The 25,070-nt window shown below is 37.3% G+C and overlaps 1 protein-coding gene across 1 annotated transcript in view; it reads right to left on the reverse strand.

The window, feature by feature from the left end:
* The window catches only part of WDR72 (WD repeat domain 72), a 225,558-nt gene that overhangs the window by 3,977 nt on the left and 196,511 nt on the right, over positions 1-25,070 (reverse strand). Inside the window, exon 19 of the mRNA XM_086321014.1 lies at positions 3,587-3,691. Within this exon, the coding sequence (XP_086177140.1) occupies positions 3,587-3,691 (105 nt within the window). The remainder of the gene's footprint in view (positions 1-3,586; positions 3,692-25,070) is intronic.

The raw sequence follows: 25,070 nt of genomic DNA on the forward strand, positions 1-25,070 counted from the left end.
TAAGTTCACATGTTGTCTCAGTGCTTCTATTACTAGACATCAAAGTTATTCCCACAGGTTCCAGGAATGTATATATGCTGGTGAAGAAGCCAGTAGACTTCACAGAGTCTAAGCCAGAAACTTCAATCTGGGATTCACCTGTGAGTCAAAAGTCTTTGCTAATGAATTATTCCAAAGAAAAGACACTGCTGAGGGAGACTTTAACCTATCAGACAAGACCTCCAGGTTCACTGGCAGGGTCAGAGTAACAAGAATGCTGTGGTCTAAAGCTGCTTTGCCCAACCTTAATGGACTGCAGGCACTCACCTGGGTATTCAACTTGAACCAATAAAGAGATCACAATGGCATGATGAATAAGGTAGAGCCCTCTAGAGGAGGTGAATGACCACTCCACCAGGCATCTAAATTGTGACCTATATGCAAGCTCCAGCCCATTTATAAATGGGTCATCCCAGCTGGTGAAGCAGTGATGTCAACGAAAAAATAATCTACATACTGAATTAAAATCCATTTTGTTCAAAGATAATTCACAAAGTCAATCTTACTGTTTTATATAAATTCTAAAAATTTGATTTTATTACTGGCATTTTTAAATGCTCCATCAACAGTTTAAAAATTTCAACTTCATTAAAAAAAAATTAGTTTCTCTGCACTGTAAGTTTCTTATTCCTTGCAGATGCAAACTAGTTGATAGGAGCAATATAAAGCTATGTAAGTTTCAGTAAAATAATGTTTTAGAGGATTTGCCAAGAAAAGACTTTACTTGGAGAGAACAATATATGATGCGATACTCTTGAACTGTGCTTGAGTATAAAAATGATTTTGTTTTCACTTTCTGGATGCTGTTTGAACAACTGGCATATTCATTAAAAATGATGTAATAAATATATTAGTTATTTAGAATTGCATAAATAAAGCCATGTAAGGTCAATATCCATTAAAGGCAAAAGACTGATCACATCCACCTTTGTAACTAGGGGATTTGCATACATATGAAAGTGCTAAAAATAATTTTAAGTGAAATATTCCAGGTGAAAATGGTAAGATTAGCTCATTCAGATTTAAATATGCTTCTTTCCATACAAGAAATAATGAATATAATAATGCAGTTATAAGCTTAGCTACCAAAGCACTTCTACTGTTTCGAGGACATCTTCTCAAACCTTACCACTTAAAGATCCCAAATTTTATTTTTTTCTTCTAACAAAGGTGGTTTAACATGCTTTCCAGAGCAACACCACCTGTACATGGTAAATAGAGGTCACTAGACCACCAAAGTAATGTTTATACTTTTGGAGCTCTACATTTGAATGACTTGATATTTTGAAGTTGATTTTTGGACGTTGAGAAGTGGCCAGTCATATTTTCATGGTTCAAGGGAAGTCCCACCATGCCACCAATTTCACAAATCTCCCTTCATGTTCAGTTTTAAGAATTTTGTTTCTCAAATGCTCATACTTCAAGGAAATGCACTCTATCATCAAAATCTTTCTTACTAAACAAGCATCTCTGTCAGAAGTGTCTTAATTTCTTATCACAGAATTTTATCCACACGAGGAGCAATAAATAATTCATGCCTCTGCCTCTTTGTTGTGTGTCCCTGAACTGCACAGAGCTGCGAGGCTGACAGCTGTGTCAGGACAAGCACCAAGGATCTGACATGACAAGTGACTAACAAGTTTCTTTCAGTTCATAGAGAAGGAAGACAATGGCCCAAAGTGCAGAAAGAAACCTTGAAACAAAATAAAACTGCTTCTTTCTTTTTACCTAAGTGTTTGCTATGAGCTTATTTCCACCCCACAAGCCCTGGTCATTTTATAGGACTGCCCAGCCCCCTTTATTCCTCACACTCGCTTGGCCATTTACGCCCGGCCACGGATCAATATGAGCAATTCTTGGAGAAATACGATGTCTCCATGACAACCAAGCCACAAATTCTCAGTGGAAGGCAGTGAGACCAGTAGTGAACTCTCCAGAGGTTTCTAGGCCTATAAGGCTAGATGTCTTAAAATGCAGGATGGACAGAAGAAAAAGCCAGAGTAATTCATTCTTTATTACCAGTTTAATGATGTCCAATGTATAGAATGGTACTCACTTTTTAAGTTAAGATTCTTTATCAACACTTCTGTTTTCTAATTGATCTTTCTTTTTTGATATATCCTTTTGTTTATGCCAATCAGATAGACTGTGCTATATTTGAATATCACCACAATTACACTCATACTGAGGGACAATCGAAATTTATTCTACTTTTAAAACAGCATAAAGCTGATCTATTCTTGCAAAAAAAACCCAATGAACACTTCAGTAAAAACTTCACTCATGGATTTAACTGCCTGATAAGGTGATTGATAGAAAACTGTTGATTAACACAGTTTAAAAACCTAGTCAAAATCAGACAATTGTAGTCAGAACTAAAAGTAATTTTAAAATGCTACCACTACTCTCTCCCTTTTCACGTGGGACACATCTATAAGGCAGTGGGTGGGGCTGTTGTGCTGATGAAAAATTTCTGTCATTGCTAAAGACGCCATTTCTCAGTCCATGGATGCTGAGGCAGAAGTGTGGCTGAGAACAGACACACAGCAGCAGTCCGTCTTTTGAGGAATCTTGGTGTAGTGGAGGAGACGGAAATACAAGCCATTGCCACTGGGCCAACTGGGGTTCCAAGATGACTTAGGGGACCTGACATAGATTGCAGGCTGCACCTTTCACTGAAAATTAAATCTCAGTAGCTCTCCTCGGGGAAGGATCAGGGGACTGTTTGCAGCTGCCCCCTGTCAGCGAAGGCTACAAGATTTGGAAATCTCTTAACTAAGCTGACAGACCACAGAGAGGATGAATCAAAAATCTGATACATGGATCAGCACACAAAGATGCGAGAGGGTAGAGGGTACACAGCAGCCAGAGAAAACAGCAAAGAAAAATGTTCAGGGAGGGAAGATAGTTAAATCGCTCATGGTAATAAGGCATCTTCTAGCATTTAATGGTTTTGTAGTGAGCCAGGAATTGTCTTTCAACTCTCTTAAGTTTTTTGTTTCCCCTTTTAATTAATTCATTGTTAAGACTAGGCAGGCTTCAAAACAAAACAGAAAGAAAAACTCATGCTTAAGTTTTCTTGGACATATCCTTCCAGTACATTTCTGTCTATTCTTTCTATAAAGAAAATACAAACATCAGTAACCTGGACAGAGGGTAAATTTTATTGAATGCTTTCTCTTTTCTCCCTAATTCTCCACTTCCTCTTGATCCCATCATTTGAAATATTTTAAAATGTTGCTATTTCTCAAGTTTCCAACCTCTGCCTCTATTAACCAGTTTAGCCTAAAATTGATGATAATGAACTAATAGTGTCAGCTTCCCTTCTCAGTCATAAAGCCTTTGTACTTCCTCCAACTGAATTCTTGATGAAAGAGGAAAAGATAACAGCTCCACACTGTGACCCCTGGAGGTGACCATTAATTTGACAGTGCAGCTGCTAAAAGAAAACAGCATTACAATGTCCTCTCCCCCCACCCCCTTCCAAGGACCCCAAAGCTGTGTCAAATTTATCATTTATACTTGACTATTTTTAAATGGCTTTCACCTGGACTCTCAGACTCTTCCAAGACACATCTGTCAGGCATGTCCTCGGTGTCTTGGAAGTTTGCCGAGTTTGAGTTGCTGTCATGCTTGACCGAACTGACTGGAGCTATTAAAAAAGAGAGAGAGCAAAGAAAGAGAAAAAGGGCAATGAGAAAGTAGTAATAAACACCATTAAACATTTCCTTTCATTTCCACAGATATTTCCAGGGACACACTACATAAACACAAATAATAAATTGAAATAAAATGTATCCTCTAAGTACGTATTGGCAGACGTGTAATTAGTTGAAAATCTATAGATGAGACTTTATCTTAGAAGAAAAATAAGTTCGTAGCATCAGCTTAAAAGCTACAAAGTAACAAAGTGATCTCTTCGAAACAGAAAGCATATTTTTAATGCATAAATCTAAAAGAGTATAGTCAATTAACAGCAACAGGACCAGCTCTGTCCTGGTGCAGTGGTTCTTTTTGTCACACAAATCACAGTGGATGAACACTTTTCATGCATTTTGGTTTTCTTTCATCAAATTAAAAATGATGGTTCCAAACACAAATAAAAAAATCCCTATAAAAATAAATTTTAAAAGATAGGATAAATACATTGCAAATGATAATAAGGAGAGGTGGTCTTTTGAATGGCAGGTCTTCACACAACTACAATGAGATATTTTCTGAGTAGGAATTATGCACAGAAACAAAAGCGAAAATAGGAATATAAAATTTCCTATAAACACATTACAACTACTAGCTCTGTTAGAGAAGCACAGGCTTAAGTTTCCACATTTTTCTACAAGTAACATATTTCCCTATTATATTTCTTCAAGGAATCACTTAATCAGGAAAAGCAGATGTGGTCTTCATGAAGACACTCTGAATAACAAAACAAAGCAAGCCTTAAATAATATAAATTATGTCATACTCATCTAAAGCCAAGCAGTAGGACTTTTGTCTGTCACAGATTTCTTTGGTGAAAATTACCACTGTCTCCTCAGGTCCTGATAACACACACAACATATTATTTATAAGCCATAAATGCAATAGAGGAAATATATATTTATGTCATAATATGTTTATATATATCTTTAGCATAGATATTTAACAAGAAATAATCTGTTGGCCCAGGGCAGTGGGCTGGCTGCTGTTTGTAAGCCTCCCTTAGGAGATGAGGGAGCAAATGCAGAGGCTAGAGCTTGTGTTACTTCACACATTCAATAAGTGATGCAGAGGGCTGCCTGAGGGCCAAAGTAGCCTTAGGAGAGCTCACACTTCCCAGACTCCTGTCTTGTTTTCATGGACTGTGCATAGCAGTGGTGCCCATAACCTGAAACCCATAAACACACATTTAAAGGAGACCAGTGACATGTTTCTGTTCTAAATATCCTCTCCAGTTTCACCCACCCTCTCAGAATACCAATAATGCCGCTTTGTTGTATGGAAGGGCAAGCACAGAATTAGAATTCACTTTTTATTTGGGAATAAAATATGAGAAAAACTATATCTGATTTTGAATAAATATGCACAACTTTTCATTTTGAGTTCTCTGAAAACAAACATGGAAGTAGGTACCACGTCTGTTTTGTTCACCTGTGTATGCCCTAGGCTATGGAAAGTATTCTTAAGGATTTGTGTGATGAGTAAATAGATAAACAAATGAATGAAGCAGAGGTACCATACTGGATGTCCTTCTGATTCAAGAGTATATATGCTGTATCTTCAGCTTGACCTGTTCAGCTTCTTGTTTAGGCCCACTTGAGATGAAAGATGTATATGTACAAAGTGGTGGTGTTGGGCTAGTCCATGACTTGGAAGGAGAGCTAAGTAGCGTGTATGGTGGTGTTGGGTTAGTCCATGACTTGGAAGGAGAGCTAAGTAGCGTGTATGGTGGTGTTGGGTTAGTCCATGACTTGGAAGGAGAGCTAAGTAGCGTGTATGGTGGTGTTGGGTTAGTCCATGACTTGGAAGGAGAGCTAAGTAGCGTGTATGGCCCGTGTAGTTATTTTGCTGTCACTGCTTTTAGTTTTCCTCAGTTTGGATCATACTTCAGTTTACTTCTGAATCCATAGATTTTTTTGAAATGTTTAAGTGGAATAATTAAATGCATCAAAGTTGCAGAATACTATTACATTGGTCAAAATTTTCTGGTTTACTTTCTTGATTTTTTTTATATTTATATATCTTGTTAATTTTCTGAGATACTTCTGTTGGTATTTATAATGGGGAATTAACCATAAAACTGACAGAAAATGAAGCAGCATCTGTGTTTACTTGGGTAAACATATCATACTTGTCATCCCACACATTATTCTTTCATCTAAAACTTGCATCTATTCATTTATCTAATCATTCCTCCAAAACGCTCTTCTAGATACAGGGGCCTCAAACAGCTGAAGAGAGCATGGTATTAGAACAACAAAGTCCATGCCTACCACCAGATTTAGTGGCAATAAAGTAGTCCCAGGATGAACTGACATTCCAGATCTTTCAATAAACAGGAAAGTTAGATGTATCAATAGTTTTAGCTGCATGAACTTTATTTAACTCACACTATAAGGTACCTTTGCAGGTATTTTTGTCTCCAGAAAGATTTTGGAGGGTGTTGTTTGTGGCGGGGGGAGTAGAGTAGTAGAATAGAGTAATAGAGTAGAAAGGGTTGTTCATTAGATGTTTGGCTTAATTGCATTTTTGCTTCCAAATTGGAGAGATGGTACAAGATTTGCCCTTTAGTTTTTATTGGGTAGCTTATAGAGTATCCGGTTAAACTCACTGTGGAAGAAATTCTTACATTCTATCAATTGGGAACAATAGACATTGAAGAGGTTAATGACTGCCATTCCACTTTTTTTTTTTTTGATAGGCCAGTGTTTGCAATTATTCTTTTGGGTGTTTCTTGTGATGTGTGATATTTCGTCATTTAACTCTGACATGATGTGTGGCCTAGGCTTCTCTAGTGAATAATTTCAAAAATGATGAAATAAAAAAAATGTTGATCTGGTGATTATCAGGCACAGGGTAGAGCTCTGTGCTAGATCATGTGAGGGGATGAAAAAGTGAGGCATTTCTAAGGTGCCCACATACAACTTGTGATATAGTTGAGTTACAATAGAAACTAACTAATAGGAGCATTAGAGAGAATATTCCAAGAGTAACATGGTTTTTAAGGAATGCAGAGGTGATTCGCCTGCAATAGGGTGTGTTAGGAAGTGAAATTTGAATTAAATCTCATTGAGAAGTAATATGAGTAGCCCAAAAGGAGGCTGTTCTCTGCAAAAGGAAAAGATGTGAACTCAAGCCTGGCCAAAGAAATACAGTAGCCTGGTGTCACAGATATATTTAACAGAGTATTGCTGCCTACTTTTGTATGTATTTTTAATGAATTCTCCTTACACGTTGCTTTGAGCTTTCCCTGAATTCCTCTCACCTGTAGAAGTTAGCTATAGACAGGTTTCTCCTTGCCGTAGATAGTCGATAATTTGATCTTTACGATGGTGGGCCCATTTATCACAGTAAGTTGTCCTTTCACTATACATATTGACTTTTGTTTATCAATACCAAAGTCCATTTGTAGCTCATCACTAAAGTTCTTGGATATTTTCAGTAGTTTTTGAAGATGCATTTTAGAGCTTGGCAGAGAGGTACTTTTGACATCAATATAGTGCAAATGGTTGCTAGGCTCATCCTTAACTTAAAATCAACTGTTTATTTCCCCTGTAATGCATTCTGAAATAGTCTACATTTGGGGGGTGAGAGGCAAGAAAGATAAACACTCTTTGACAGTTCTACCACTGAAAGATGTAAGGTGTTCCATTTACTCATCACACACCTCAAAATATTGACAACTACAAGGCTGGTGTTCTAAATATCTTTGTAGTACCTTTGGAAGCTAGATAGGGGAGAAAGTCCATGTACTTGGTAAAGATGCCTTTGACTATGGTGTGCTTAATTATTAGTGTTAAAGAAATTCCTAAAGAAATAAATGGTTCAACTGTAGACAATACAAAATAAGTAGGTTTTAAATTACACTTAAGAACATATAATGGAAAAGCACGGAAAATTTTATGACAAGGACTCTATAGAAGAATTTACCAAGACAAATATGGCGACAGGGTCAGCAGTGGTTATGCTCTTTTGAAAAATCAAAGTATTAGTCATTCAGTCATATACAACTCTTTTTGACTCCATAGACTGTAACTCCACTGTCCATGGATTCTCCAGGCAAGAACACTGGAGTGGGTCGCCATTTCCTTCTCCAGGGTATCTTTCCAACCCAGGGATCGAACCCAGAGATCGAACCCAGTTCTCTTGCATTGCAGGCAAATTCTTCACTGTCTTAGCCACTATGGTATGCTCCTTTACCTCTCTCTGTTCTCTATTTTGGTTTCAGTTAATGTGTAAAAATTCCTTCCTGCCTTTTCTCATCATTTGCAGAAATGCAAATATTCATTAAAATTTGAAGATGGCTAGGTCAAGGCAACAAACAACTTCAAGAAACATCCTCCCCATTCATAGTGAGAGAATGACCACTGGGAAGAATCTCCATCATCTCCACAAACAGTAGTTGATTCTTGCATGCTGGGCCAGGACTGTAGTATATACAGAGCCTTTGTTAAAAATCCATATCAATCACAGTGTGAATAAAATTTGTAATGCAAATAATGTTTTCAATATGATGACTTATAAGTGATTGAAAAATAAATCCCATCTGGTATATGTATGGAGTTTGGGGAAGTACTGGAGATAGTGATATGAAAATCATTAACAAAAATATAACAGTTTGAAATGCTGGTCAATGGAGTAGAATAAACCATTATAGTAGCAGATAAAACTCAGACAAAAATCTTATTTGCATCTTATTCAAAGGCATAAAAATAATGCGCAGGTTGCAGAGGTCACGAAAGACTAAAACTCTGCTCAATTAGGAATGAGTAGTGGAAAAGAAGTCAAAGACCTGAGTTACAATCTACCAGCTCAATGTGGTGGCCAAGAATTGATCACTTCCTTTGCTGATAATTTAGATGTCTTCTCAATAATAAGAAATCACTGTGAATAAATTTTAAAAATCTTTCTGTAGGTTAAGAAAGAAAAACTACAATAAGTTCAAGTAGAATTAAACACTCACTAGTGCAACCCTGACTGATCACAAGAAAACTGCAATAGGTTTTAAATTAGAAGGAGGGATAATCAGTGAAAAGACTGTAAGTGATAACACTAAGGTTGGAAACAAAGAAGATATCATTTGAACAGACCACAGATTCAGTTCACAGAGTGATTCTCTCTGGACAGATGTCTTATCAGAAAAACATATGTAGCTAAAGAGCTATGTACATATTACCCCTACTTAAAGAGTATCTACTGAGATAAACAAGTGATAGGACCTCCTGATTATATTTAAATAGCAACAGCTACATCCTGCATCAGACCTCAGGCTTACTTTGTGTTCAGTGTAGACTGGAGACTGGGAAAAAAACAAACAAACATATACTAATGCCTAGAAATAAATAAAATATCTAGTGCTGCTTTATAACTAAGAAATAACTTTTATGGACAAGTTCAGCAAAATGAGTTAAGATTAGATTTATGTGTTTTATTATCTTTCTGCAAGTATAATCTGACACAGAATATTATTTTCTTGGTGATAATTTCTAGTGTGAATTGCTTTAAGCATGAGATATTTTGGGATACATATAATACATAAACACAGAAGATCAAATTATTTACTATCCAAGGGAAAAAATTGTTGTCTCTAGCCAGTCTCTACAGTGAGGTGTATAACTAGGTGTCTAATTTGACGGAAGATAAATGGGGATGAGAAAGTAGTATTAGTTGGTTACTTCATCTTTTAAAATAATGTTTATTCCTCTAAGATATAAAAGTTTTCCTGTTATCCAGGAAGTTTGAGCAATAGGCTGCTTTGGTAAGGCTGATAAATAAGAAAGTACATCTAGCCTAATGCAAGATACAAGACAGATACTTGAACCATTTATGAAATTACTGAGTAAAACTGCTAACAGGAATTTTTAAGAATTAAAAAAGCAATAACTAATTTCACCTGTAGTTGAAGGGAAAACTCTTAAGGTCAGGCATTGGGTAAAATAAAATTCCTCATTTCTTTATTACCCAAATATAAGAAATTGGTGATGGACAGGGAAGCCTGGTGCACTGCAGTCCATGGGGTCACAAAGATCTGGACGTGACTGAGCCACTTAACTGAACCAAAATATATGTTTTAATTGAAGCAAAGATGAATACCAACGACTTCCTTACAGAGATGAACTTCTTAGTTCCCCAGGGTGGGGGTGGGGGGCATGTTGTACTGGCAAAAAGCTTAATTAATAGGACCCAGAAAATATATTTTTCATTCCACTTCTGTTCCTAATAGTATGACCTTGATCTTGTCCTTTCACTTACCTGGACTCTGGTGCTTTCACTAATAAAGTGAGAGAATTGGACTGGACAACTTCCTTGACATATTCCTGTCCTGAGACCTGAATATTTTGCCAGTTAAGAATCCAAGACCAACTGACCACTGAGTATATCACTGAATAGGATACAAAGAGTATAAGTGACTACTAGAGTAATCTTAGAAATAATGAAGGCTTTTGAGGCCCTTTCTGAGTTAAAATTGCTATTTTCCTATAAGTGATTTCATCTGACTGAGGGACAGAGGAAATCAGGGCAACTTCAGAGAGATGCTTGGATGACTGTAATGCCAGGGTGAGGGGGCCCTATTGAAAGATGACGAAGCCAGAACTGAGCCTGATGGTGGTAGTGGTTTAGTCGCTAAGTCATGTCCAACTCTTGCAACCCCATGGACTGTACCCTGCAAGGTTCGTCCATCCATGGGATTCTCCGGTCAAGAATACTGAAGTGGGTTGCCATTTCCTTCTTCAAGAACTGAGGCTGCAGTATGGCTATTCCTGAGAACAAACACAGTGACACCTTGGCACAGAAGCATCTATCAGATGTTTGCCAATGGTGTAAAACAAATCTTTAAAACCAAACTTTAAAAAAATAAGTTATATCTCTCAAACAATCTGGCAAATATGAACTTCAGCACAAGATGAATCAACCTAAACTAAATTAATTGGATCCATGAAATAATTGCAAGAAGCAAAACTGCAGTGGAAAAAACCCTGGTGTGGAAGTTAGGTCTGGACTGGGTTAGGCTGAAATGGCATAAGCCTCCTCTGAAGACTTGGCTTCAGGACTCCAAACATGAAGAGGTTCTCAATAGTTGTTTGAATGCATATGGTTATAGAGATGTGGTGCTCCTGTGGAATAGTCTTCTCCTCCTGTCAAATCTCTAAGGGGAGAATCAAGAGAACCCAATTTTTTTTTATTCTTTTTTTATGTAAAACTGAAGCCCATGAAGTGATTTGTCTTAGTCAAGCCTAGCATGAAAACCAACTCTAATCAAATTGTTTAAACTCTCAGCTGAAACAGACTGTAGAGACATTTGGATGCAGGATGGGGAAAGTATGAAGAAGGAAATGTGTAGTTTGGGAAATAGAAAAGGAAAGAACCAGGAACAATGCAAACTTCTCTCCTATTTCTGTTGCATTTCCTCACCCTCTAAGGCAGTTCCTAGAGTTACCTATGAGAAGTTTGTCTGGAGTTCTTTATGTGTCCTTTAGAGTACCTTTTCCTTGGCAAGGAGTGTTCCAGGGAGAAAAGTGGTGAGTGGATGAGTAAGCACTTTTTTCTTTTTTATCATCAAATCAAAAATAATTTCTACAGCTTTGGTCCCTGGTCAATACTGAGTAAATTCAGAGTGGAAATAATCTAGGGAAATATTACATATTATTATTTTTGTATTTATCTAAAATTTGGTAAAGGTAATTTCTTAATGCAGGAAATAAACTGGTCAAATCAGCAAGCTCAATTTCAGCTTTATACAGTAAACCATAGAGATAATTATTTAAGACAAAGGGACTCAGCAACATCTTATTTGAAAGGACCCCTTCATCACTGAAAGGATGTACAGGTGATGGAATAGCTCTAAGAAAGTCTAGAAATTAACTCTTACACTATTCATGCAGTTTAGATTTTGTAAAAGTCATTTGACTTTTCTTATAAGGACAAAACCCTGTGCATTTTTACTGTTCAGAAATTCAAGAAATTGAAAGCAGGAATAAATTTCAAAGAAGAAAACAAATGGATTCCCTCCCATATATTGATAAATTGAAGAACAGTCAGTAAAGGGAGAATTCTAAGAGGAATTTGTAGTACACTTCCCAGCTTGCATTTGAAAATTTAGAAGAAGGTCAGGAAAACAAAAGAGACCCTTCAATCAAAAGAGCCTCATGCTAGCATTTGAGACTAGAGATAAACATGATTTATATATGAACTTAAGATAAGGATTCACAGCATAGGGCAATTTAAACCAGAACAAAGTCTACAGTTATCCATAAGGAAAAATACCAAAATATTTTTCTCTAGAATCAGTGGGAGAAGAAACTGTCAAATGGCACTACCACTGGAATTTGTAAGAGCAGCAACCTTTCCATAGGCTGAACCTAAAAAGACACCATCAGCATGGAGAAAACGATTGGCAGGCAGTCTCAAATTCCCAGCTGATAGCTGTCTCTGTCTCAAGGGAAAATGCTTGTCTCAGATGGTTAGTCAAGTGTCAGAGCTCTTTCATCTCCTAGGTAGGAAATGGAAAATAAGGAAATCAAATTATCTAGACTATGCCTTCATTTTCTGATTCTTTGTCAACATTAAGAAGGATGCAAGGAAGAAAAGGTCTGAGTTACCATATTTTGTATCATTAGGCTTGGTACTCTGAATGTGATTTATTTTTATTTGAATGACATCAAAATGGCATGTTAGTGTATGTACTAGAGAACTTATTGAAATTGAATTGAAGTCATGTATGGATGATAATAATGTGCTTTACCACTGTATTATAATATAGTCAGTAGCAACCATTACTCTTCTCCCACATCTACTCACACCAGACATAGAAAATATAAGCGGTCCATTGGCACTGACTGCCTCTTATGTCAGGCACATAAAGTGGAGCCATGCATTTAAAAATATTAATTTTGCTGGGGGATAAATAATGGAAAGTTGCCTTTTCAAATCCTCAGGCTGTGTCACTGCATAACACTCAGTATTTGTACTAGTATCTCCAAAAGATGGTTATAATACAATAGAATACAAATATAACTTTGGTAAGTAGTAGAGTTTGGAGAAGGCAATGGCAACCCACTCCAGTACTCTTGCCTGGAAAATCCCATGGATGGAGGAGCCTGGTAGGGTCGACCCCTCCATGGGGTCGCTAAGAGTCGGGCATGACTGAAGCGACTTAGCAGCAGCAGCAGCAAGTAGTAGAGAGTCTCATTTTGATACCAGACAAGCTATTTCCGTCTATAAATAAAGGATAAAGGAAACACACCTAAAGAAGCAAAGTTTTAAATAGCAAACATGCAGTGGGTAAAAGGAAATCAGCAAATATAATCTAATGAGACTTTTGGAAAACTAGGTTTGATATAAAAGAGATGCTAAAATTACAGAACTAAGAAACAGGAAACAAAAGCTTAGAGACAAGCAGATATTTCTAGATAAGAAAGTATAAACGAATGTCCTGATTAGTGTAAAACATTTCTCTTAATAGGTTGTTACAAATTATTTTGAAGAATATGTGGTAAAACCTTCAGAACTACAGGCGAAGCTAAAGGTTCCTGAATTATAAAATGTTAGGTTGATTAGATTAATTATAGATAACAATGGTAAGGTTGAATCATTGGTAATACATGCTACATACACATTTCAGTACAAAATTCTGGAAAACATTCAAAATAAAAACATGATCCAAAATATATGTAACAAGAACATGACTGAGCTATCATATGTTATGACTAAGGACATTGTTGCTGTTATTTGGTCACTCAGTTGCTCATGTCCAACTCTTTGGGACCCTATGGACTGTATCCAGCCAGGCTCCTCTGTCCATGGGATTTCCCAGGCAAGAATACTGGAGTGCGTTGCCATTTCCTCCTCCAGGGGATCTTCCCGACCCAGGGATCAAACCTGTGTCTTCTGCATTGCCAGGTGGACTCTTTGCCACTGAGCCACCAGGGAAACCCCTAAGGACATTAGGTCAAACTACAAATGTGAACAAATAGCTAATATAAGCCTGACATTTTAGGAAGGGAATGATCAACATGATAAACTAACCATAAGAAAACCAACTAACAAACCCAGGGGGCTTCTGCACCTGGAACCCTGCATGTATCTCCAGTGACTACAGCCAGTCTAGGACATAGTGGAATTTAAGAGGCCAACCAAAGGTCCGGGAGCAAGTTGAGGGCAGGAGAATTTATGTACTATCAAAATATCTCAAGAAGAAATTAGGAAGACTGAGACTCCAGGAGGAGAAGGGAGTGACAGAGGATGAGATGGTTCGATGGCATCACCAACTCAAGGAACATGAGTCTGAGCAAACTCCAGGAGATAGTGAAGGATAGGGAAGCCTGGCATGCTGCAGTCCATGGGGGTCAAAAAAAATCAGACATGACTTAGCAACTGAACAACAACAACAAGGACTCCAGAAAGGAAGTAAATCTGAAGAAGAAAGTGACCAATATTTGTAAAATTGCCAAGAAACTCTCTATATCTACCACCACTGTTACTCACCTCCAGTTCCTCCAACTCTTCAAGAAGCTTATACTCCCACCCTACTCTCCATCACGCCTGTATTTTTATAGCTTGATAAGAAGTGTCTCTCCCTGCAGTAATTCTTTAAACTGAAACAAGTCATGTCCCTAAGGCCATGGTCTGGTCATGTAGCTTCTATGTAAAAAGTCTGTAATCGTCTCTATTCAGTCAGCAATGGGAAATTCTGGAGCCATGGATTGGCAAGGACTTTTAGGACACAGTCTCAACTCATGTTTAGAGGCTTCTCACTAGATTCTGCCCCCACCTTAGACTTTGATATTATACACTACAGCTGGACAGGGCTCACTGTCTCCTGGATGTGCCATTTATTTTCTACATTGGTGCTTTGTTTAGGTTCCCACCTTGAGATATCCTCTCTCACACCAAGCTCTAGTTCTCTGCTTGCCCAAAACTCCCCCTTATTAAAAACTCAGCTCAAATTCTGTCTCTCATTTAGTCTTCAACAACCTAAAATTAACATCAGTTTTTCTCCCCTCTTCTGTGTTTCCTAGCATTTTATTGGCCTGTGTTATTCTTCTTATCCCATTCTTTGGTTCTCTCGTCTGACTACCTCACTGGTCTACATTAATAGGGAAGCCAGCTATTTCAGACACATCCTGCTATTTTGAGGCTGATGCCATCAAGGCAACTTTGCTTCTCCAGAACAGAACCTCTGGTGCTGCAATCAGAAGACTGGGCTAGAAGAACCATAGGGCTGACCTAGTGTGTCCATGTCTGTAATTCTTAGCTTATCTCTGGCTGTTGGAAATTTATAATTAGTATGCTTCCCAGGTGGCTCTGGTGGTAAAGAATCCACCTGCCAATGCAGGAGGCATAACGAGATGTAAGTTCGATCCCTAGGTTGGGAAGATCCCCTGGAAAAGGGAATGGCAACACACTCCAGGCATTCTTGCTTGGAGAATCACATGGACAGAGGAGCCTGGGGGGTTACAATCCATAGAGTCGCAAAGAATCGGACATGACTGAAGCAACTTAGCACACAGGCACACGCTTGCTTCACAAACATGATGATCATGGGACAGCTTACTTATGGACAGCAATGGCTAAGAAGTCTGCTTTCTCAGCAGTGATGAGGTTATGTAGACAATGGTGGGCCATGTTAAGCAAGATCTCTAGGCCATAGCATCATTTATACAACACTCACTTTCATTCCCTTCAAGGAACTTCATAAAATAAGAATCATACATTGCAAAATACTATGCCTGCCCGACAACAGAAAATGCACTGATTTCCACTTTCTTTTCCTTACCCTCATAAATCATAAAGTTAAATTTCCCCTAGGGACTTCCTTCCTCTGAACTCAATGTACAGGCATAAAACAAATTTTGTTCTCACAGGACATCCCATTTTTGTTTCATTAGTTCAAGGAAAGGGTCACTCAATTTTTAAAGCATTTGGTTTGATCTTTACTATGATTCATGCCATCTAACATCCACAGACACACTCTATATACTGAAATGTTTCTTATATATAAAATGTGTCTCCACGGACACCATAATAGTGGTACCTTCACATAAAATACGCAAAAACTGCCTTTCAAGCGCATAAGTTCAGAAAAGGTGATCAGAAATAGAAAATACTTATTATTGAATAGTTAAACAATTATTATTTTGCCCCAGTTCCTATTCCAAGATAGACTTTTTTATTTTCTTTTTACAAACTGCTTTCCTGGAGATGTGGGTAGAAATACTCTTAACCATTTCCCCCAAATATGAGACCTAAAATTATTCTCATTCTATTTTACACATTTTTATTCTGTGTGTAACCATCTCATTGATATTTCATTCTACAGAGAGGGAGGTGATAAAAATTTTTATTAATGTAATAAAGGAAAAAGAAATAAAGATGATTTGTCATAATTTAACTAGATAAAATGAATTCTTATGATCTTAATGTAAGAACAGACTATGATCTCTAAAGAAATACTGAATTATGGAAACATGATTTTTACATAATAGAACCATTTACACTTACCATTTAATCATATTACATAATTCTTACTGTTCTATTGGTTCACATGCTTTTTCATCTCTGAATTATTTTCATGGAATGTTTAAGTATTTTAAATGGCTTTCTCATTCTATTGCTACTGAGGGGCTTCTCCTACCTCCCCTAATGGCCAAAATTTGATTTTCCACACTGGGTATCTACAGGGAACCACAGTCGTCAGGCTTTGCATAGAATTTCCCCTTCCTTCATGAATTAAAGATCACACAGATTTATTCTTCAAAAAACAAAAAGGGAGAGGAGATTTGTATTAAACACATTGCCAAATGATGGTTATTACTTAGTTTTAAAACCCTAAAGATTTTAGGAGGCTCAGACCAACCATAATGGTTGGGTGAGAATGGCAGCTTAAGCGAGGAGGAAGTGGTTCTTTCCAGGGCATTTCTGTCATATTTCCTACAGGGAAGGAGTTGTCCAACTTGGAGATATTCAATACAGCCAGAGTAGGGAGCTGAACAAAAATACTTTACAAGTCCTTTTCATTGACAAATATAAAACACTGATCAAACTGACTTTCTTCCAAGAATAAGCAGTCCCCCAATGTCCCCACATCCTGTGGAACAGAGTCTTAGGGATCCCAACTTACTTATGGCAAAAGACCCTGGACTGCAGTCAGCCAGCTAGTTATCCATGGAAGTGGCTCAAGGCTGACACTCAGATTGACTGGTTCACACTAATTTACTTCACACAGATTCCATTTATCTCTTGGAAGATCCCCTGGCAGCAGCTTATAATGGCATATCCTAGGATGCCTGCCTGCATGCGTTTTTAAAGCAGCGGCACTTGATGAATCTGAGTCCAGAAAACAGTTCACAGATTGAGGAGTAGGTGCAATCAGAAAACATCAAGAGGCACAGCTGGGACTTGGTAGTTTGCTTGACTGGTCTGAGCAGCTGAGCATTAACTGCATCTGCTTTTCTGCTGGCTGCTCACTGCCACTGGGACACATCAGAGAGCCACTCCCTCTTTCCTTTACAACTCATCCTCCAAAGGAAAAGAGAAAAGAAAGTGCATCACCATCCAAGTAGCCTGTGTAGCTGTAGGGAAAGCTAATTTGACAATTTAACCTTTACTCTTTAACTACTCTGATATTGCTGATCTAGGTAAAACTACAACTGATAGTTCTAAGGTTAAAGATGCTGGATGTTTGGACTAGGCAAAATTCAGCTAGAGAAAAAAAAGTAAAAAAGAGTCTCTAAATTATTTTAGTTACTTCCAACAATGATCCAAAGATCTGGCTGAGATGTTATGATTGTGAAACTAGTTAGTTACCATCTTGAGCCTTGCTCTCCCATATCTACTATAGAACTTGTGGAAAGACGTGAAAGGGCTTGATATTTGTCAAATCAATAAATGACTGGATAAATGTACGAATGAACAAGTCAATATTCTCTATTATATGTATTTGTGTGTATTTTTTTTTACATGCAGAATGTAAAGTGACTAACGGTATGGGTTATCTCAGAATTCACACTCTGCCATTTTTCTTTTAATGAATCAAAACAAAGGTTTTTTAAAAGCATATATATAAATATATGTTTATATATATAATTCAATATAATTCAAGGTTTTTATGTTTGTTTTACATCAGCAGCATTTACATCAACTGCATACTGAGAATTCTAATGATAACATGGTCAATGTCCAAAGGCAGAGGGAAATGAGAAGATCTTTTAATGGCAGGCAAGCTAACAGCATTAAACAACAACAATTCAGCGACAAATCTACCAAAGCAGTGACAAAGCATATTTAGTACTTAGAAGGTTAAACACTGGGCTGCAGTAGCTAGTTGATGAAAAAAAAGTAGGATTAAGGCTTTTGCATGAGCCTTGACATGATCATGTTGTCCGCCTGCTGCCTTAAGCTTTGAAAAACAGCTGGGATCATCTTCTTATAAGCTCCAATTCAAAGATGTTTAAGCAGCCCCCAATCCAATTAAACAGAAGTAAATAGAAGGAAGAATTTTATAGAACACCATTATCACATTTTTTCTTAATGAAAAGCAGCATAATTGTGGTTTACACAGCTCCTTAATCTCACATTAAACTAACAGATTGCTGACTTATACAGAGCATGGCAGTCCAAGCTTTCTATATTGCTGTGCTTAATTTTAGGTCATTATCCTTTATTATGTGACTTGTAATCCTTAAAGCCCATGATTGTGTCTGGATATTTGGCAAGGATTGTACTTGGCAATACAGGGATTCTACTTCTAAGAGTGATGATTTAATTGAAAAATATAGTATGATTAGATTACATACATTGCTTTTCTTTTGTAATTGACTAGTTTCTTATCAGTGTTTTTTTCAACCTTTAAGATCACTATTTAGTTTTAGGACTTTGCTTTAAAAAAGAAAAAGCTTTCACAACTGAAATACAAGTAGTTTATTATTATAGGAATTTATCCATATGCTATTAAAGTAGACAATTTAAATAAAATTCTGGCTCATCCACAAACTGGATAACTGTAGTCAAGTTACTTAATCTTTCTGTCTCAGTTCCCTCATCTACAAAATAGTAATAATAGTAATAATGATTAACAGTGATAATTCTACCAAATGCATGGGATTGTTGTTACAATTAAATGAGCTAAATCTTGCAATGTAGATTATAGACTAATGGCTAGAAAGCAAAAGGTAAATAAATCCAGTATTATTACTATTATTATATATGTCCTTGCCTAGAACTGTCTATAAATGGCAATAAGATGCTTAGCCTTCAATTCAAGGTACTTTATTTTACTATCTATATGGGCTTCCCTGGTGGCTCAGATTGTAAAGAATCTACCTGCAGTGCAGGAGAACCAGATTTGATCCCTGGATAGGGAGATCCCCTGGAGAAGGGAATGGCTACCCACTCCAGTATTCTTACCTGGAGAATCCCATGGACAAAGGAGCCTGTCAGGCTACAGTCCATGGGGTTGCAAAGCGTTGGACACGACTGAGCGACTAACACACATACATATCTAGTAATACCTAAGATTTCTCAGATCTAATCAAAGAAATATTTTAAATAGCTATATAATCTTGCACTTCACTTAAAATTTCAGAACTCTAGAAGATAATATTAGTGGCCCATCTAAAACTATAGTTTAAGGGAACACATGGGTTTGGTATCCATTTGATGTTATCTATAACCAAATAAAACTCCACACAAAGTCATCTGTGATTCTAAGGAAAGAAGTAAAACTGGTTTCTCATACTCATAACTCAGGGAAACCATTCACAGATCTTTCAGTATTACTTATCCATAATCCTTGATTGCCAGGTTTCTTACTGGTTCCCATTTATATATGTTTTGAGAAAATGCCAGTATTGAAATTAAAAGTCTAATCTAGCTTAGTTCCATCTAAGGCAAAAACATTACCGGAGGATGGTCACTTGATGGAGTACAAAACTAAAACACTGAAACAGTGACTTACTTGCTACTGAGCCTCCTCTTTTCTCTCGTTTCTAGGATGGATAGCACCATAAAATATCATATCAAATAATAAAAATAAAACAACTCTTTCCCTTGAAAATTAGGTTAAACCATTAAAAAGAGCATGCACCTATCCATCTTAATCACAAGAGAATTTAGTAAAGTAGTATGAAAGTTGCTCAGTTGTGTCCGACTCTTTGTGACCCCATGGACTATACAGTCCTTGGAACTGTCCAGGCCAGAATACTGGAGGGGGTAGGGGGATCTTCTCCAGGGGATCTTCCCAACTCAGGGATTGAACGCAGGTCTCCCACATTGCAGGTGGATTCTTTACCAGCTGAGCTACAGATGCATATACAAATTGTTTTAAAATATACAAATAAAAACCAGTTAGAAGATATAATTTAAAAGAAAGTTTTATTTACAATAATTTTTTTTTAAAGAAATCTTCAAAATTTATATGGGGGAAAACTCTAAAGCACTCTTAAAAGATACAAAGGCAGCTTTGGACAAACAGCAAGATGTATTTTATTCTTATAAGGAAAAAGTTTAAATAATAGAATTATTTAATTCTCCAAATCTAGTCCTATCATATAATAATATTTTTTAAAACAATTATGGATATTAAGTCATAGAGATGCTTTTTTAGAGGGAGAACATGGCCTTAGATCTGAACTTAGGAGTTAATATTCAGTATAGCTTCAGCCTCTTGAGGATTATAATATTCATCCTATGAGGAACTAAACAATTGTATATATATATATATATATATATATATATACATACAGCTTTTAAACATAAAATTGAAACAGAGTGGGTATTTTCATTAAAATGTCTACAATTGATTTCTGCTAGAATGGAGTTACAGGAATAGTTCATGCTCTAATATTGCAGAATAATTGAAGCATTACTATTATCATACTATTCATTCCATATAGAATGAGTGCTAACTGAGTGCCAAGTCCTATATGAGGTGTTGGGTACATAGTGGTGATCAGTCTCTGTATTTCAGTGGTAATCTCTACTCAGGTTTCAGTGGTCTAAGCACTAAACATTGATCATTTCCTAGGATACTAACCGTAGGGTAAAGGGGCAGGCTGGAAACCCAGATCCAGAGCAGACAGAACAAAGAATGTCCAAAATTTCATTGCAGCAAGAACTTCATTGGTCTCTGTTGAATTCTGCTCCTGGAATGAATGGATTTAACCCACTTCTTCTGCCTGTGCCCCACTCAGCTTATAGTTCTGAGACTCAGAAGATTAATTGATTGGTTGAGTTAATGGCACTTGCCCACCTCTTGGCCACTCTGTGGGAATGATAGAGGAATTGATCTAGTGGTAGGCGCTCCAAGCATGCCTATGGCATCTGAAATGGGAGGACAATTGAATTTATTGTCTTTGCAGAAATGCACAAAAGAAATGGGGTCCTTTCATGGCAGCAATGAATGTTGGGCTGCAAAAAAAGACAATGTCACCGATTTCACGAGGCTGATATGGTAAACTGTATGACTTTTTTTGTAATTGACCGTTTGGATTTGTCTGCTATATGAATCTATACTTAATCTGAGGCCACCTTACCCAGTGAAAACTGGCAAGTATAAAGTTGATCACAAGGTATTCATCAACTCATTCATTACTGTCTTTCTTTCTCTTTTTGGTGACTAACTCTCTCTCCTCAAAATCACTTTCCTTGAAGTCAGCTGAAATTCTGCACATGGTCCAGATGCACATCAGGAATTCTAAGCCTGGTGTGTGATGGAAACTAAGCACACAGCACTGTAGAGCGCAAGTCCTCACGTACGGCCTTCTCTGCTTACCCCGTGGCAAGAAGGTGGTTTTGGCCATTTCTCTATTTGGGAAGCCTAACATAAGAGAAATACCTCACCAAAGGACATTTGGAAGAAAGCTCAGGAATATGATGGTGGTTCAGTTGCAAGAGTGGGACACGACTTAGAAGAGAAATGGCCAGTGCCACCTTCTTGCCATGGATAAGCAGAGAAGGCCTTATGTGAGGACTTGAGCTCTACCGGGCAGTGTGCTTTGTTTCCATCACACACCAGGCTTAGAATCCCTGATGTGCATCTGGACCATGTGCAGAATTTCAGCTGACTTCAAAGGAAGTGATTTTGAGGAGAGAGAGTCACCAAAAAGAGAAAGCAAGACATTAATCTTTGATAAGCTCCATTTACTAATTTATAAAGGCAATGGGAATTGGGGTGAGGTAAAAAAGTACACACCGAGGGAACTGTCTGTACTGAATGCTAATCATTTTACGATCACGTCACCCACTGTGCTTTTTGGGGGGGAAATGTATAGCTTGATTGTAAAAAGTTACATATTGTTCAGTAGTTTATAACTGGTTATAAGATTTTTTTAAAAAGTCAGTTCTGGGTACTTAAAAATGGAAGAGCCATTTGGTAGAAGGGATTTGTAAGTCATAGGCAATTACCGAAGACATTTTTAGAATTCAAAATCAACACAGAGAGATTAGCATATGGAGAGCAGTGCAAATAGTGCTTACAGTTGTGTGTTCATCTTCTTACTACCAACACAGGGAAGGTTCAGAATGACAGGCAAGAAGCTCTAAAAACAATCTGGGGAAACTTAGGGGAGAAAGAGAACCAACAGCTGTGCCTTGAGTATACAGAACACACACATCTAGGTACAAGCAGGTTATGTGGAAGTTAGGTATGGGCAATATTATTTTTAGGAATTTTATTTCACTTAACATTTTATTTACTCAGTATATTATTAATTGAACAGTTTATACATTTGTGGAACCTTAGTAAATCAGATACTATTCAAGGTTCTGGGAGGAGAAAACAATAAACCAAGTCCTCATAGATCTACAGTTTAACAGGGAAGAGAGTGAACAAGGAATTACCACTGCATGTGATAAACATCATGTTGGACGATTACAGAATGCTTTTGGAAAATGTGGCAAGGGGAATGGCAAGACCATTTTGTTTCTTGATTGAACTAGAATGCAGTGCGTAGATTCTGCTGAAAAATTAAGATGTCAAAAATTATTAAGTCAATTCTCAGAAGGTTTGCTTTTGCCATATATATAAATATATAGCCGTTGTTTAGTTGCTGTGTCCAACTCTTTGCAACCCTATGGACTGTAGCCTGCCAGGCTCCTCTGTCCATGGAATTTCCCCGGCAAGAATACTGAAGTGGGTTGCCATTTCCTTCTTATTTGAAGAGATTTTTAAAAATATGGAGGACACAGACTGAAAAAGAAAGGAGAGGTCATTTTTGACAAGAGCACATTCCTGGTGATGTGTAAAGCTGAGAATCTTACTAGCAGACATACAGTAGCTATATAAACATAAAAAGTATAATTACTAATTACATGTGAAAGTAATTACTAATTACACATGAAAATAAGTGATCTGAAAGAAAATCACAGGTTGCTATGAGAATGGAAATGAAGTAAACATAAAGAAGGTTGGAGGCCAGAGAAAAACTGTTTAAGGAGGCAAACTATAAAGTAAGATCTGAATAAGTATAGAATTTAGGTGAAGAGTGGGTGATGGAAAACAGTGTATGGAAAACAGTTGAATGAGCACCTTACAAAAGTTTTTGAAATTCCTGAGGCAGGAAGCAGCTCGGCCCAGTCTGGGGACTGGCAGAAGTCCAGCATGCTTGAAACACAGAAAATGGGAAAGTAACTGGCAAGGACTGAAACTGGAGAGACAGAGGGATCAAACCATAAGCCTAATAGAACTCATTAAGGATTTTGTGTCATATTCTAAATGCAATGAGAAGACATCAAAATAATTTATGCAGGGAGTAGTAGGATTAGATTTACCTTTTTGAAAGATCATTCTGACTGCTGTGTTAGAAAAATAGCTTAGAAGGGAGACCAGATCAAAACCACTCTCCCTCTTCCTCTTTCCAGCATCTTCTCTGGGGAAAGTAAGTGCCTTTAAGCAACTATGTACAAAGTACAGAGACAAGTATAGGCAGAAAGTCCTATCTCCCTTCCAAGGGTATAACTGGACATAAATTTACCATAAACTTTGTTTCCCTGTACAAATGCACAATTATGATGCTATATACATATCAAACTAAAAAATCAGAACCCCATTTATGAATCATAGAGTTATCATATAAAACCATTACTTTAGGATTCAAACCATAGATATCTGGTCAAAGAAAGGAAACCAGAGGTGGCAACTCCCTTGAAGAGGATTCTGCTAATGAAAGGTACCAGTGAATGGAGTGGTAAAAAAATAAATATAGGGTGTTAATTCAGATATGGAAGAAGACAGACTAGAAACACACACACAGACATACACACACATACAATCTGCTGGGCAGGAAGCTTCTGACCTGTCAGTTGCTCTCCATTTAATGTCACAGTCCTTGAGGTCAGGGTGGGGAAGGGAGGAAGTGAAGTAACCTCTTGACCATCTGCTGCTGAGTATATTGAGAGAAAGGACAGAGTGTGGTTGCTTGGAATGCCCCATAAGTGTCACCTGACATTTTTAGACTATCCCCAAATGAATTGTTCTACATCTATCTCTATGTTTGTGTGTATGCACAGTATTATGTGTAAATACACAGAGTCATAGCAAGTAATTTCATAATGATGCCAAAGTTAGAGTTGTAACTTTATCTGTATAGTATATTACATGAGCCTTCACTGGGCTCATGAATGCCACGTATTCTCCAATACTTGTTTACTAGCTTGTCAGCGTTATTCATCATACACTGTGTCACAAAGCACATGGTCAGATCTCATATGTCTGCTCCAAGGGCAGCACCAATGTGACCTTTGACTTTTTGTTTTACAAAAGATAAAAATCACTCTTTAGGAACATTGTCTATCTGCACAACTAAACAATCTATTAAAGGAATCTCAGTTTTCTGCAAAATTGCTTGCTAAATGTTTATATTTAATTTTATAGTATAGAACTAGATGTTCAAATATTTTCAAATCTATTCTCTGAGTGGGTTTTAAGCTGCTTCTCTTTCCTGTGCATTATGAGACACAGAAAGTAATGAACTGGTTTAGAAAACTCTTCTTATTGAATGATAAAGAACCAGTGCAATATAAAATGCTCCCAAACATCCTCTGAGTTGGAAGACAAGCTGCACATCTGTCTGCCACTTACTTCTCTTCCCGAAACAAATGTTAACCAGTAAAAATCTAATGACATTTGATTTCACCCTCTTTTGTTTTGGAAATATATAGTATGATTCCTCAAACTCAGGGAGGGTCAGCATGGTGCATGTTACTGTCTGTGGAGTACAGGAGCGCCACAGGAAGTGGTGGAATTCCAAGTGCAGAATGAGAGGTTCGAATCACAGCCACAAAAATGACTACAACCACTGTCAACAGTCAATATCATTTAAATCTCTAGATATCTT

The sequence above is a fragment of the Bos grunniens genome, chromosome 10, assembly GCF_055505025.1.
Source record: "Bos grunniens cultivar Pamir isolate PY7600 chromosome 10, Bosgru_T2T1.0, whole genome shotgun sequence".
In the NCBI taxonomy this organism is placed as follows: domain Eukaryota; kingdom Metazoa; phylum Chordata; class Mammalia; order Artiodactyla; family Bovidae; genus Bos; species Bos grunniens.